Here is a 15,238-nt window from a genome sequence, read left to right as displayed (position 1 = left end):
AATGATTGTTTGCCTCATAGCCAGAATTAGGTTGGTGTTCTACCTGAAGGCAGTTCTTTTTTAATTGACTTCTTGTGTTCAAGTGGAGTCCAAAACATAATGTGAAAAGCAGCCACCCACTTCCCTCTTGCCTCATTGCTTTTCATCCTCCACCATATTCAATGCTGGGTTAGTGTCCCTTCTGAAAGAAAATTCTTGCACATGGAATTCTTCTAATTTTTTTTTTAAGACGGTAAATGCTACGAACACTTAAATAATTTAGTTCTTGTAAGACGTTGTATAATGCGTAGAGGCTTCAGATTTAATCCATTTAAGTTTAAAGGCTAGCCAAACTGGAAGGTTTTGTACTGGTACAAAACAGGATTTACTCTTCCTCTGAGAACCTTTATATGTGGCCCCAGCCCTTACTTGTTCCTTTGCAAGGGGAAGTCCAAATAGGATGCGATTTTACAAAAAAAGAAAAAGTTTGTAATCTCTGGTGACTAAACTTGCCCTGGCTTCTTTTCCACGCCTCTTTCACTCACTTGATGTCATACTATTTTTGTCCCCTTCCAGCTCATTGACACAATTGCCTCAGAAATCGGAGAACTGAAACAGGAGATGGTACAGACAGATCTCACGGTGGAGGATGAAGCCACTGATTGGCAAAGGTGATTAAAATGTTTATTTTCATGGTTCTGGAGGGTCTGCCATGACCCAGGAATGTTTTCTCTGTGCTTTCTTCTTGGGTGGCTTATGTCCTAGCACTTATCTCCCTGGCAGCATGGGAGGTGTAGGGGTATTTGCCTTAATAGCTTCTAATTGCAACCGAGCTTCACTTCTGCTTCCTTGTTAAAAACCGTGGATACTGATGTGTGTCTAAAGCAGGAAACCGCTAACATTATTACCATTGTCTGTGGCACAGCTTTGCTTTCATAGAGACAAAATGTCCATGGCTTCGAGCAGCCCTTTGGGGATTTAAGATACAATAGCATGATTTCTCAGGTTAGGAAGTAAAATATGGACTGCTATGATTTGATGCTTTTGTGGGGTATGTGTTTAAGGTAATTTATATAGGAATAACTTGCACATTAAAAAAAAAAAACTGTTCCTTTTTAAAACTTCTGAGAGCACATCTCTTTCAGAGGCGTAGAAAGAATACTTTCTTGTTTTTCTGAATTCAGCTAATTTACTTCAGAGATCATCTGCTACTTTTCAGTTAAGAAAAGGTTTCTTGTATCTTTGAGTACATCCTATGCATGAAAGGCTCAGGTCTGCTGATTCTAAAATCTTGGTGGAAGCACTTAGCTGGAAACAGTCAACTAAACCTCCCCATTTTACACATCTTGAGTTTTCCTTTTTATTTGTTCTTTTAAAGGATTTTAATTTGTTAATCTTGACTGCAAAATATATTTTTGTTTAAGATATGGATGTAAATATAACATAAAAAAGCGAATAATGCAATTGCCATGAAAAATAATAATAACCATCAAAAAACCCGTCACTTCAAGATGACAATGTGAAAAACGAAGTCTGAATAAATGAGCTAAAGTCAAACCTACTGTGACTACAAAATTCTGAGCTGCATGCTTCTCTGTAAGGAAGAAGTTGTATCAAAATTGGTATAAATTATGTAATTGCATTAGCATCTTTTTTTTTTATTATAAAGCTAAAGAGCAAGATTATAATCACTTCAATGAAGTTTTTCCAGAGTTCTTGTTTAAACTAGACACTTCACAAGGCTGTGTTTATTGTTATAACTTTATTTCTTTGTAGTTCATTTAACCTTGGTAATTAGGGTTTTTTGCTCTTCTTATTGTGTGTTCTGGTGTTTAGAAGTCGGTGTCTTGATACGACGTTTGGATTTGCATCTAGGCAAATTGGAGCTCAGTGGAATGTTCATTTTCCTCACTCTTTTTCTACCTTAGCAGGTATCCACAGACACCCAGAGCAGCTCTGGAAAGGCAACAGTGGCAGAGTTCTCAGTTGCATTCAGAAAAATAAGGATATGAAATTGCACATCTGCAATCTTAGTATTGAGGTGTGGGATTTTTTGTGGTTATGTGGTGACTTTCAGGTTTATACTCCTCGTCTTATATACTTCTTTATTTTGGACTCATCTCTCCTTTTAATATACATAGCCAAGTAATATCACAAATGATTCAAGGGCTTACCATTTTGACTTGTTAGTATGTAAAAGCCAGGCAAACAAAAAAAAAAAAGCTTTGCACAAATGTGTTTGAAGGGGGACTGTTTCAGTATCCCTCTTTTTTGATGTCTGGCCTTTTTCCCAGTGCAGACATTTATCTGAATAATGCAAATGAGCAGAGTTGTCAGAAAGGGATTCAGTGAGACAGATTTCTGTCCTGCCATGCTGGTGACCTCTGAAAGAGTAATGGGAGAGCCTCTGCATGCCATGGCAGCCCAGGAGCACGTGGGACGGGGCTGGTGGCACCTGGATGATCTCTTGGGAGCCTCAGGCCCCCTGCACTTGTGTGAGACTGTCCATGAGGGCTGAGGCTCCCTGCTGTCCCTCTGGAGGGAAGGCTGTACAGCTCCAGGCTTCCCGGGCACTTGGTGCCTGCGGAACAGTTCAGGGATGCTTTGCCGGTGGTGGCAGCTCTGCAGCAGCTTATTCCCTTCCTGCTGTGTTCCCGTGGAAGGAGCAGAGCTTTGCTGCCTGCCTTGTGCCCTGCACTGCACAGCCCTCACAGCAGCACTCACCTCAGCAGAGCCATCCTCTGTCCTGCAAGGAGAACCACTCTGTTACAGCTGAGAGGTGGGCAAGTATCCGGAAACCTTCTGCCCAGCTGCCTTGTCCTGTTCGTTCAGCTGGAATGGGATGCAGGAGGAAGTTCCCAGCAGCTCTCTGCCCCTCCCAGCTGTATAGACTGGGCTGGGGTCAGTCTGTTGGATTTACAGAAATCCAGGCATTTTGCAACGGATAGTCACACTGAGTTAAGCGAGAGACAGTTACTTTGGTGGGACCGGAGCGAGCTTTGCTTCATGACCAAGCATCCTCCAGGTTATAACTTCAGCCTGTCCTTTTTACTGTGAGCTAAGTCTAATCAGGATGCAGCACAGCATTGTTTATCTTAGCAATTATCTCTTTGTACTTCCCATGTGTTTATGGGTGTTCTCAAACCTAAGGAAACTTGCATGAATCATGTGTTTGCTTTAGTTCATCGTGAGTAGGGTTGAAACCTGCCTTTCCCACTGAAGAGGAACTGTGTTGCAGTCCTGAATTAAAGCAGATCATCCATTAAGGCTGATTTGTTTCAATTTTGAGTTTAATGTGACCTGGTCAGATTGTCTTTTATCAGGAATCTTTTTTTTTTTCCCTAAGTCACAAACAAATAACAGCAACCGACCAACTAAACATCCTCCAACCCGAAAGTAAAACCAGGAGAGGAATTTAGTTTTTGCATAATATACAGCATGTTTTGCTAGCAGTTAGAGTACAGCAATTTCTTATTCTCGTTCAGTCCATTTCAGGTAATCTGTTGCTCGTGAACTCAAGCGGTTATTCTTTCTGTGCAATTGTTTCCAAGGTAGTTAAACACATCCCGGTCCCAAATAATTTTAGTCTAAACTCTTAGCACATAGCAAGTTTCAAGAACTCCCATGTGTCAGGGTTTGACTCTAAGTCTAATGCCCAGATCATTAATTAAAACTATTGCGAGAGTGAAAAGCAAACTGGGAATATGATGCTCAGTACCACTGCAAATAGGCTATCAAAACAGACCAGTGGGGTTTTTTTACTGCATTTGCTCTCAGGCCTTGGGAATGTGGTTTGCCAGGTGTGGCTTTTCCAAGTTGTGCTTTTTCCAGAGTTGACCAGGTTAGATCTTTCTCTCTCCCTCCTTTATTTTTTGGGGATAGGAAATAATTTTTTAGAAGAGTTTCATATTCCTGATTACCTCACCACAGGTTTCAGTAACATTCTAATGCTGATTTAGCTTAGTTGCATCGGTGTTGTTTCAACTGTTTGTGTTTAGGAGTGGCATAAATTCTGGTCATGATGAGATATTCACAATCTTTGGCTTATTTCTTGAGGGCACAGAAGCAGCTGCAGCAAGGAGTTGCCCATGTATGTAGGTCAGAGTTTCCTCCTTGGATCTCAGCATGTGGGAGGAATTGTGCACATAAGTGCCCAGAGGTTCCAAAAACCTGATAACTCCCCATGGAAATTAGTCTGATAATTTATGGTGGTCTGGGGGTGCAGGACAGCACCAAACCAGTCGTACCAGAGAGGAACAGCGAGACCCCACGTGCCTGTGCCAGCTCTTGCCAGCTTTAGGTGATTTTGTGGTAGCCAGGCATTCTAGCTCATACCAGTCACACACCTTCTTTCAAGGTAGCTGTCTTTAGTAGGCAAAAAACTTTCCCTCTCCCCCTTTCAGCATGTTCAGTTTTCACCTCCTGACCAAGGGCAGCGAAAATGATATACATCTGTCTAAGCTGGCAGCTAGCCTCAGTGTATAACTTGGATTTTGCCACAGCTCCTTTGGTTTGTAATGCAGCTAACTGGCACTGAGGGCGAGTGGGAAATTTCTGAGCAGCATTTACTGGAGGCACAGCTCAGGAAAATACTTCTGCGGTTCATGATTTATTTTTTTTTTGAGATTAATCCATTGCAACACCAGGGTCTGCTGCGACTGGTTGAAAAGGGAACCTGGTACCGAAGCAGTTTCAGACCCAGTCATGACTGATGTAAATAGTACTTCCCTCCTGCACCCAGTGTGTTCCTGTGTATTTGGTGCCCCTTGAAGTCATGCTGGCAGTTAGTAGAAGCTTTTGATGCTTGTGGGCAGGGGGAGAATAATCTGCATTTGAGATGCATTGGAAAATCTGAAAAGCATCGCATCATGAATAAGCAAACAGAGGAGTAAAGAAAGAGGCAAATGCTGGTAGTGGTAATCGATCCAGGTAATGAAAAGTCAAATTACTCTGCTTTTTTTAATCTGATCATACATTGAAAGCTCTCTTCCCCATTCACTTTCCTTGCTTGCCCTCTCCAGAGAGATGCTTCAAGCTGCTGACCAAAACTAGAAGAAAGCAGTTTGGTCGTTTGTTTTTTTCTGTTGTTTGGTTGTCAGGTTTTAATTCGGTTTGGCTTGTTTTCTTTGCTGTGGGTGTTTTTATGGGGGACCCAGAGGCTTTTTGAAGTATTCGGTGCTCCTGTGCTTGTGAATTCCGTACCCGCTTGGTGAAGGTACAGTGGCTGGCACAGTGAGGATGGTAAATGCTTTCCAAGGCAGAATTGAGAGGAGCTGCACAGCACAGTGGGGAGGTGGAGCTGTGTTGCCCTCTGCTGCCCAGGGCCTCTCTTGCCACAGAAAAGGTTTGTGAGAGGAACAACATAACAAACATATCCTCTGCCTCACACCTCAGGGAGTCGTAGACTGTAGCTCAGTTTAGCTCGTAGGTTGCTTTTTGCCCACTCCTAAATTTTGTCACTGGGAAACTGTCACGGGAGTAACTGCACCAAAGTGATTTCTAGCATGGGGAGAATCACAGGATGTACTTCTAGCTCAGCAATGAGGAATTTGAACCAGCAACACATGTGCACTTGTATTGGATGTTCTGTTATATGTGGGGGTGGTGAAGTTTTGCATAACAAAAGGAGTTCTCATAGTATTCTGTTTATTTGGATTTTTAATAACAAGAACCCGTAGCCTCCAGGAACTGTACTTCATTAGTGAATGTAGCAGTAACTTTAGATGCCCTGCCCCAAATAAATTTTAATCATACATTACTTTGCCATGTTCACACTAGCCGTTATTTCTCACACAGCATTCGACCCACAACCAAAGGAATTTTAGTGTAAATACACAATTCCTTACTGCTTTCTGATCCTGGGAAGTGTAGTATTAAAATGCGAGGTAAGGGACCTTTCATGGCAAAATGGAAAAAATGTAAATATTTACAGAACTTGGCAGGAGTACGACAAGAAGCGACTGCCACCTAGGACGTATTTTTTAAGAAAAACGTGCCTTAGGGAGGGTTATTTTGGGGTTTAACCCTTTCTTGTATTTTCTTTCCTGGCTTTCTCATCTCTTTCTCATCTAATCGCACTCCAACCCCTCAGGAGAGGGGAGCAAAGATGGATATGCAGCCATGGAGGCAACAGAGCTGCTGGAGACAGTAGTCTGGGTGTAAGGTGAAGTGATGGTGGTTTGTGGACCTGTGAAGATAATCCCTCCAAACAGACAAAGATCTTGGGTCTGGTGCAGCAATCACCAATAGGTGGTGGGGTTACTCCATTGTCAGAGTATCAAACAGATTTTTCTGACAGGCAGGAGAGAGAGAGATTTCTGAGGGTTGCAGCATTTGCAATCAATCTGAGAATAAAAGTGTCTGAAGTGCATAAATATCCTCGAAGAGAAGTTTTTCTGTGTATTAGCACAGCAAAGAAGGCAAGTGAAATGTTCAGTCCATCATACCTGCACATACAGTTGTACCTGAATTTCTCCAACCTCACAGAAGAATGCTAAGGCTTGTGTTCAAGCTGGTTTTAAATTGAGAACCTTTAAAGAGAATTTTGGTGTACTCTAAATATAAGAATTCTCAGCAGGAGAAATAGTAGCCCAGAGTGTCAACAGTGCCATGAGTTCTGTGATAATTCTGTTCACTGACATGAGTGATTGTTCATAGATGTCAAATTTCTTTTTTCTCTATTTTCCACAGCCTAATAAAGGACATGGGTAATGTCTGTCCTGAGAAAAACGATGTAAAAAGCTGCCCCCGGGACTCAGGATATGACAGCCTATCCAACAAGCTGAGCATATTGGACAAGCTCCTGCATACGCACCCTGTGTGGCTGCAGCTCGGCCTGAGCGATGCTGAAGCCGTGGAAATTTTGCAGACACAGCCTCCTGGGGTAAGAACAATCTCGGTTTCTTGGAGGATGTGCTTTTCCCAAAAGTTGTGCTGCCATTTTACACACAGATTTTGGAACCAATACGGTAACGATCAAGTAAAATTACGGTTTATGTTTTAGGGCAGACATCATGAGGTTGTTCCTATTCCTTTTTGTATATGGTCTGTATTCTGGCATCTGGGATGAAGCTAAAACCATGTCCTTCTGCCTTCTCTACAACAGATATTTCTGGTTAGGAAATCTGCAAAGCTGCAGAAGAAAGTAATCTCTCTGCGTCTGTCCGGTGACTGTGGGTCCTGCCTGAAAGAATTTGCCATAAAAGAAAGTACATACAGTAAGTCGTGAGTTACACAGTTTTAAGATGCTCCTTAGGTACGTTTTCCTTGTAGGATGTGGGAAACAGCAGAGGGTACCCAGAGTCACACAAATAATGTCATGGACTGGCTGCACTGCTCTGTGAGGTGGGCTCAGGGAGCGGGGCAGGCACATTCTGCCACGGGGAGGGCAGATACACGGGAAGACTTTAAGATACTGCAACTGGAATGTTTCCATTGTGTACCTCGCCAGATCCAGAATTCATTTGTTTTTACGGGTAGTTATCCTCTTAGAAACATGTCTTTTGTAGTAACACGGTCTGTAATCCAGTCTGCTTTCAAGGAAATGTCCTTGCATTTCCTTGTGCTCAAGGGACTGTTCTTGGATGCCACTTTGTCAGGAGCTCTCTGTGTCTGGAGTTTAGGTGTGGGATGGGCTGTTGGGTTTGTTTTTGCTGGTGGTGGGTTTTGTTGTTAGGTTTTGGGTTTTCTAGTGTAATAGCTAGATGGATTTTAACCCTTTAGGACTGCTTCTGTTGCAAGATCAATGATTTCTCTTTTTAATTCAAACTATATTTGTTCTTTTTTTTTTTTAGTAGAGATGAGCGAATGTTAGCGCTCCAAATTGTTTTGAACCAATAATGCCCTCATATCTTTAGAAGGGAGGGCGTGAAAAATAAGTTTGAGATTTAGGAATGAACTAGGAAAGTTGCAGCTGGTGAGTGTATGCAGTGCTGAAACTACAAGTGGAACAAATAATTAACTTTAACAAGAAAGAGAAAACTGTAGAAAATTACCAACTATTTAAGTTAAACATTCCTGAAACAGAGAGTCTATAGGTAACTTCTATTTCTATTTGTAAACTGACATAATTTTGAGTTTTTCCTTTTTTATCTCTCCCTCCCTTGCACCCGGGAACAAAAAGTTAATTCTGTGTCTGCTTTTAGTTCCAGTTACAAGGAAGGCCAGGCAAAGAGAATAGAAAGTTGTCAGTAATAATTGATCTAAGTGTTGTCTAAGGCTGTGTTTATAGGCTTGTTCTACTTACAAATTCCCATCTAGGAAATTATTACACATTGTCTTTTATAAGCAAAATTCTTCCACAAGGGGGAAGTATTTGCTGATGGTTTTAGCCATTTGTCCCAGCTGAGGTTTTAGACCAGAGGCAAAAGATCTGGATAGTTTCACTCTAGGAGCTGCTTCTGCTTGATCTGTGTAGTCATTGGGTGAGATTGGGTGAGATTTGCTGCTGGCATCCGAGAGAGCCTGAGGATCAATTGTCATTATTACTTTGAACAAGTTTTTGTATCAGTAAGAAACAGTGGTATATCAAGTGGGAAGAAAGGAAAGGCACTGCTCGTGTCTTCCTCTCCCCTCATGCAAGGCGATGACACGCAACAGAATTGTCAGAGTTTTTTAAGGGTTTTCAGGTTAAAAGGTTTTCTTGGAGTGAGTAAAAATGTATCTCCCTTTAGGTTCTACACACCTAGGGTGAAGACAAGTGAGTAGAATAGAATTCAAGAGAAGGAAAGAAGAGGTTGAAAATCGGTACTTGGGCAAACAAAGCCTCAGTTGCTGATTTGTTGTCTTCTAGAAAAACATTGTGCAGGTCTCATCACACATAATCTGTTTTACAGGAATTAGACCGTATGCTTGGAATACAAAAGCAAACCAGCCACCAAGATTATCAGTGTATTCTTGACAATGCCTTCAGCAGGGATATATATTCCTCTACAGTTCTTCTCTCTTAATCAAATAGTACCTAGTTTGATGGTGAAAACTTTTATTGCTAAAATCTAAGATGCATTTTATTAAACTGTTTTAAGAAACAGCGCATTAACGTGTGATTTCCTTTGCAGCGTTTTCCTTGGAGGGGTCTGGAATAAGTTTTGCTGATTTGTTCAGACTCATTGCTTTCTACTGTATTAGCAGGTAAGATGGTGCTGTGTTCCAAGTCATATCTGCTAGAGGAAAAGAGTTTTGAGGACTTGGTTCAGCATGATCATTATCATTCTACAAATATTCCTGGGTAGCCTTAGAAGGAATTGTGCTCTTGCGTCACTGTGCTTGCTGGTTTTGTTTGTGGTGGAGAACCATCTTAGACCCCTTTGCTACAGCCTCTGTTTAGCTGAGTTGTACACAGATGTAATAAAAACTGCATTGATACCACATGGGTAAATGGTCAGCACTTGGGTGAGAAATGAGCTGAAAATGCATTTAAAAGTAATTTAGCAAGGAGATATTCCTTCTCTTGGCACCATTTCAGTCCTGCCCACTTGCCAGGCTCTGGTAAATTCTCTCTACCTACAATATCATGCAGCAAATCTTGGCATTAGTCTATCCATATTCTTTCACTGAAGGTTCAAAGTGATTTTGTATAGGCTAAAGGAGACATAAGTAGAAAGACATGATACTATTTGGTACATCACAGGAAATCCAGAAGGATTTTATAAAACCAGAGAGAATTTTTTGCAGGAGGTACCCAACCAGATTTTATGAGGTTTACCTATCTTGGAATTGAGACCAAGGATGGTCTGGACTCGGGGTTTTCTGCTGTACCATGTCAAGTGCCTTTCAAAGGCTTTTTAACTACTGTATCAGTCTTGTGCATATGGTTGGCTTGAGTGTGAATTCTGAGATCCTCTTTTTTCAAAAAGCTAACATACAACACAGAGAATATTTATGTGATAAAGACCCACTATCTGTCTGTGTTTAAAAAAAAAAAAACACTTTTAAAACTATGGATGTTTCTGAAAAGCATAATGGTTTTTCTCTTTGGGAACAGGGATGTCCTTCCATTCACACTGAAGTTGCCTCATGCTATTGCTGCAGCAAAGACAGAAGCTCAACTTGAAGAGATTGCTCAGCTTGGACTGAGTAAGTAGTTCTCTACATAATGTCCTTCCCTGTAGCTCTGCTGTAACACTGGGAAAATAGGCTGTATCAGTAAATAGTTCATATTGGTTAGTGGTGATACGAATTTCATTTATGAAAGCAGTTTCTCGTGTTTTAGAAGGCCTGACCTCCTTCTGGCCGAGCAGTCATGCTCTTCCTTCCTTCTGTGGCATTTTTGTTAGTCCTGTTTCTTTCTTCTTTCTTCTCTCCCCTCTCTGGGCAGCCCTTGGGGCAAAGCAAACGTCACAGTCCCCACACAAAGGTCGATTTGGCTTCTGCTCCGAGACCTAACACTGTCCACACGCTCACACAGCAGGCACCAGCTTTGTAATTTATTGTGAGGAGAGCGCAGGAACTGCAGTCCCCTGTTAATAAAACATCTGTTCAGATTGACAGGCAAACATAAAACGGTGAATTCTGAACCCAGTGCCTCAATGAAGTGGCATATTTAGAAAATGAAGAGCGTGTATATAGGGTGTGTAGAACGTACCCATGGGCAGGGGTCAGGCGAAGTTTTGAAATACCAAAGACATGTCCATGCATTGCTCAGCTGCTGCAGCCAAGTAAGGCTCAGTGTAAAGCACACCTTGAGCTCAGAGGAGATGGATGCAAAGCCTGGTGGGATTTGAAACTTGGGCACCACCCAGATGAATCATTGAGCAACTCCACATTCAGCAAAGTGCCGAGTGCCCTCATTTCCTCCTCCAGGAAGGGAAGGTCGACTGTCAGCAGTCTTTGTTGCAGTAAATTTTTTAATCATCTTTGATTTTGCAAAGGATCCTCTCTAGAGCACTGTTAGCACGAGGATCTCTTGAACTGTCTGGTGGGACTTCATAAAGCTGCACCTGGGAATGTATTGGAGTGCTTTGCACTTTGTCTCGCTGCAGGAGCAATGCAATTAAAGGGTTTATTTTAGAGAGGAGAGAAATTACTTCTGCACTGCTTGCCTGCAAGTTTAGGTAACCGGGTGAAATTGTGGATTATCATGGGAATAGAGGCAAATGCAGTACTATTGAGGTCAATGTTTAGATGGCAGAAAGAAAGTAAAAGGTCTGACTGGGATACAGTGTAATGAAGACAGTCTCCCAGTGACACATGGCAGCCTTAAAATAACGTGAGGCGAATCTCTGCAGAAGGGACCATAAGGGTAATGTTGGTCAGGCTCTCCAGGCCAACTACCCTTGTCACAGGTACCCCACCCCAGAACACTGTGGCCTACTTGCTGCAGAATTGGTCTTGCTGTTGAACAGTCTGCATCATGTGTGTTTTTTCACTTTTGAAGGCTGAGGAGGAGATTGATGGATCAGTGTCTGTGTGGTTGATATATTTGGGATCAGTTACCTGATATACACTAAATTAAGATCACAGTTTCCATGAGCTCAAAGCAGGCAACAAAGCTGAGATTTTGATGGAGTTTTAGGTGCTCACATGCAGAAGAGTGCAGCAGAAAGTCAGCCTTTCAATGCTGTGGACTCAAGAGAGGCCTGAAAACCCCCAACAGCCCTTCCTGTTAAGCGTGAGTTTTCTTTCAGGAGCATGTGGTCACAAAACCCTGTGGTGTGTGAACACAGGGCTGTATCCCCTGTCAGAGCTCTCTTAGGCAGCAGGCTCACAGGGAGAGCTGCACAGCACAAGTCAACAGCACGTAGTCCAGGTCAGGAGGAACTTTTGGTGAAGATTTCAAAGCTGTTGTCAACCTTTAAATGGCCCCAGTCTTTAAAGTTCCATGTGCTGATCTCCCTTGTGTTTCACCTGCAGCAGTGTTTACATCACAAGTGTTTGCAGCAGCCACGTGCCAGGTACAGGCACCGAGAGATTTGCAGGCAGGATGTGAAGTCACGAAGCTGGGAACATCAACAGCACGGCATGACTGTGTGGAGAAACATGCCTGTGTCTATAGACATTCTCTGGCTATGGCCTGTCACCATGGGCTATTTCCTGTCCCCTGCCCTGCAGGCAGGACACAGCTGTTGGGCACAGACCTGTGTCGGATGCTTGACATTCGTGCACTTGGGCCCAGCTATCATGACCATGTCAAGATTGGCAAATTTTAGCTAAATTACCCTCCTCTGGTGTTCTGCCCTTATTTCAACAGGATTACTGCTTTCAAGGGCACATCTGGTTTCAATCTTCACACCTTCAGAGGCAGCGCTCTGTAGCTCTGTGGCAGTGACTCGGTTGCACAAACATGCTGACATTTTGTTGGGATAAGTGCAGGGGCTGCACTCACTGGTGTAGCACAGGTTTTCCTGTGCCAGTTGTGGGACTGCACGCTGGGTCTCTTTGTGTCACTGTGTGTCTGCAGTCTCAGGCAAACCATCCCCCTGGCAAAGGCAGGGCAGCAGTCCAGCGCCTTTATTGGACACTGGAACGCTGGGTCTGCAGAGCTAAAGGTGATGTGTGCATCCACCACCTAAATGTGAGCTGCCTTTTCATGTATAGTTTCATGTATAGTTTCATTTGTTCACTATGAAAAGAAACCCAACCAAGATACTTGTAGAATTTCCATAAGTGGCCTTTAACTGGTGTAAATCAGCTTAACTATGGTCCTTCATGAAGTGAGCTTATTAATACCAGCTGAGAATCTTGCTTTATTTCTCCTGAGTGCGATGCTAGCAAGCAGTTTGTGTTCATTTCAGTCTCAAGTCAGTAAAAAGTATTCTGTTACAGTCTCCATTCCTTTCTCTGATTCTGAGTTTAATTTTAAGCTTAGTGGGCTGATTGGAAACTATGCATTGGTCACGGTATTTATAAATGAGTAGGGGCAGCCCCAGGAATATATCATGCAGTTATGTCTGGTGGTGCTTTAAGAGGTTCACTTGAATTTTTTTTTCCCCTTTGAATTTATAAAATCTTTCCTAAGTTTCTTGATGCTTTACTACTTGAACTGGTGTTGTTGAGCTGAATGTTCTGAAAGCCGTCTGCATGCTGTTTTGCATTCTTACGTTAACGCAATGATGATTTTCAGACTTTTGGAGCTCCCTGGCTAACAGCAAACCCCCGGATCCTTCACCTCCTTGTAGGCCCGTGCCTTCGGACAGTGCTCGCAAAGACTCACGCCAGCTCTGCCTTATAAATGGAGTGCATTCTATACGAACCAGAACGCCTTCGGAGCTGGAGTGCAGCCAGACCAACGGAGCGCTGTGCTTCATTAATCCCCTCTTCTTGAAAGTGCACAGCCAGGATGTCAGCGGAAGCCTGAAAAGGCCGAGCCCGAGAGCTCCAGACGTGAACGGCACCGCCAGGCCTCGCTCCCCCCCGCCCCGGCCGCCTCCTCCCGCTATTAATAGCACCCTCACGAGCCCGCAGGTTTCCAGGACTATAAAGCAGGCGAGCATGCCAGAAACAGCCAACTGTCAGAAGGAGAGAGGCTCGGATTTGCTGCACAGCAAGCCCACCCCGATTCCGCCTCCGCGGCTGAAGAAGCAGGCGGCGTGCTCGGAGGCAGACGGAGCCTCCAGGAGCGCGGCGGCGGCGCTCCGACCCGGATCCACGCGCGCGCCCGAGCCGGCCGCCGCTCCAGGCGAAACCCTGCCCCAGCCGGCCCTGGCAGCTCCCAGAAAGCCAGCTGCCATCTGTGAGTCACACATCCCGTGGGATGGAGGCCGGCAGAGACTGAGCGACATGAGCATTTCCACCTCCTCGTCGGACTCGCTGGACTTCGATCGGAGCATGCCGCTCTTCGGCTACGAGGGGGACACCAACAGCAGCCTGGAGGACTTTGAGGGGGAGAGCGACCAGGAGAGCATGGCACCCCCTCTGAAGCCCAAGAAGAAAAGAAGCAGCTCGTTCGTTCTCCCCAAGATTGTGAAATCTCAGCTGCGGAAAGTCAGCGGGGTTTTCAGTTCCTTCATGACCCCCGAGAAGAGGATGATTAAGAAAATTGCGGAGATGTCCCGGGACAAACGCACCTATTTTGGATGCTTAGTGCAGGACTATGTCAGCTTTCTCCAAGAAAACAAGGAGTGCCACGTTTCGAGCACCGATATGCTGCAAACAATTCGTCAGTTCATGACCCAAGTCAAGAACTATCTGTCCCAAAGCTCCGAACTCGATCCTCCAATCGAATCACTCATCCCTGAAGACCAAATAGGTAAGAAACACCGTCCTGTGTTTTGGGGAGAAGGTGAAAATGTGCAGTCTGTGTTTATAGCGATAGCCTTTCTCCAGTTCAGAAAGGGGGGGGTAACTTGGCTAGCAGAGCTTGAGCCACCGAGTATTTGAGTCTTGAGACAACCTCCCCCTCCCCACCCTAAATCACCCTACCGGCTCGGAATGGTTACACTACAAAGTTGTTTGTGAGTTGTCCTTAAAATAGGCACAATGCAGGCTTTTCACCTGCAGTTATTACTTTTTTACCTGCTGTACTGCTAACAATAGAGGATCCTTTATTTACTGGCACACGTGCATTTTTCTCTCAATGGGGCTGACATAGTTGTCAATGTTTGTCTAAAACTGCCAAATATAACTAAATGGATTGTAGCTGTAGAACCGGAATTTATTCAAAACCAGTGACATTTAAAAACAGAGAGACATTTTGGGACAACTTAGTTTTGAAATAAATCCGACTCCTCCAGACATTCTTAGTCACTTCTAGCAAAGCTGTACTATCCCTAGACTTGAAAGTAAATGAAAAGATATGGAAACATTTTAGAAAGCAAGCATGTGCAAGAGAGAGAAGGGGCTACTGATCTCTAGTTTTCATTACTTCTCTGTTAGATGTATTTGTGAGTGGTTGTGGATGAGCTGTATGTTAGAGTATATGTTTTAAGAGGGGAGAGAGATTTGTGTATCCAAAAAAGTGAAATCACTGTTGCTGCATGGATCTCGCTGCCTCTCCTGCAGAGTCTGAGCAGTATTTGTGAAAGAGTCTGTAAGCCACATTTAGGAGGTAAACACGCCTCTGCCAAGGCAGAATACTTTCCTTGTGAGCTCACTTCAGTCCTAATTTGCTTGTTTTTCTCCATACCCCAGCGTCTCAACAGTTGGCTCAGTGCACAATTGGCAGATACTTCTTGCTCTGGGACTGGAGGGTAATTTTATATTGGCATTCTGTCCGTCCTCGACCGAGAGGAAGTATTCTTCCGTAACCTCAACTTCATTTACACAAAGTCAAGCAAAAGTCACAAGGGGTGCTTAAGCAAATATAGAAATGTGGAGAGTGTCC

At 43.7% G+C, this 15,238-nt stretch overlaps 1 protein-coding gene across 1 annotated transcript in view; it reads left to right on the top strand.

The window, feature by feature from the left end:
- Positions 1-14,164, top strand: part of RIN2 (Ras and Rab interactor 2) — a gene marked incomplete at its 3' end in the record, with an annotated part of 34,807 nt that extends 20,643 nt beyond the window's left edge. Inside the window, exons 3-8 of the mRNA XM_033056553.1 lie at positions 556-650; positions 6,670-6,862; positions 7,085-7,196; positions 9,036-9,108; positions 9,962-10,053; positions 13,040-14,164. Of these exons, the coding sequence (XP_032912444.1) occupies positions 556-650; positions 6,670-6,862; positions 7,085-7,196; positions 9,036-9,108; positions 9,962-10,053; positions 13,040-14,164 (1,690 nt within the window). The remainder of the gene's footprint in view (positions 1-555; positions 651-6,669; positions 6,863-7,084; positions 7,197-9,035; positions 9,109-9,961; positions 10,054-13,039) is intronic.
- Between the last annotated feature and the right edge of the window lie 1,074 nt (positions 14,165-15,238).

The sequence above is a fragment of the Catharus ustulatus genome, chromosome 3, assembly GCF_009819885.2.
Source record: "Catharus ustulatus isolate bCatUst1 chromosome 3, bCatUst1.pri.v2, whole genome shotgun sequence".
Classification (NCBI taxonomy): Eukaryota; Metazoa; Chordata; class Aves; order Passeriformes; family Turdidae; genus Catharus; species Catharus ustulatus.
Note: the sequence above shows the minus strand (reverse complement) of the source record. Positions and strands in the feature narration are given on the sequence as shown.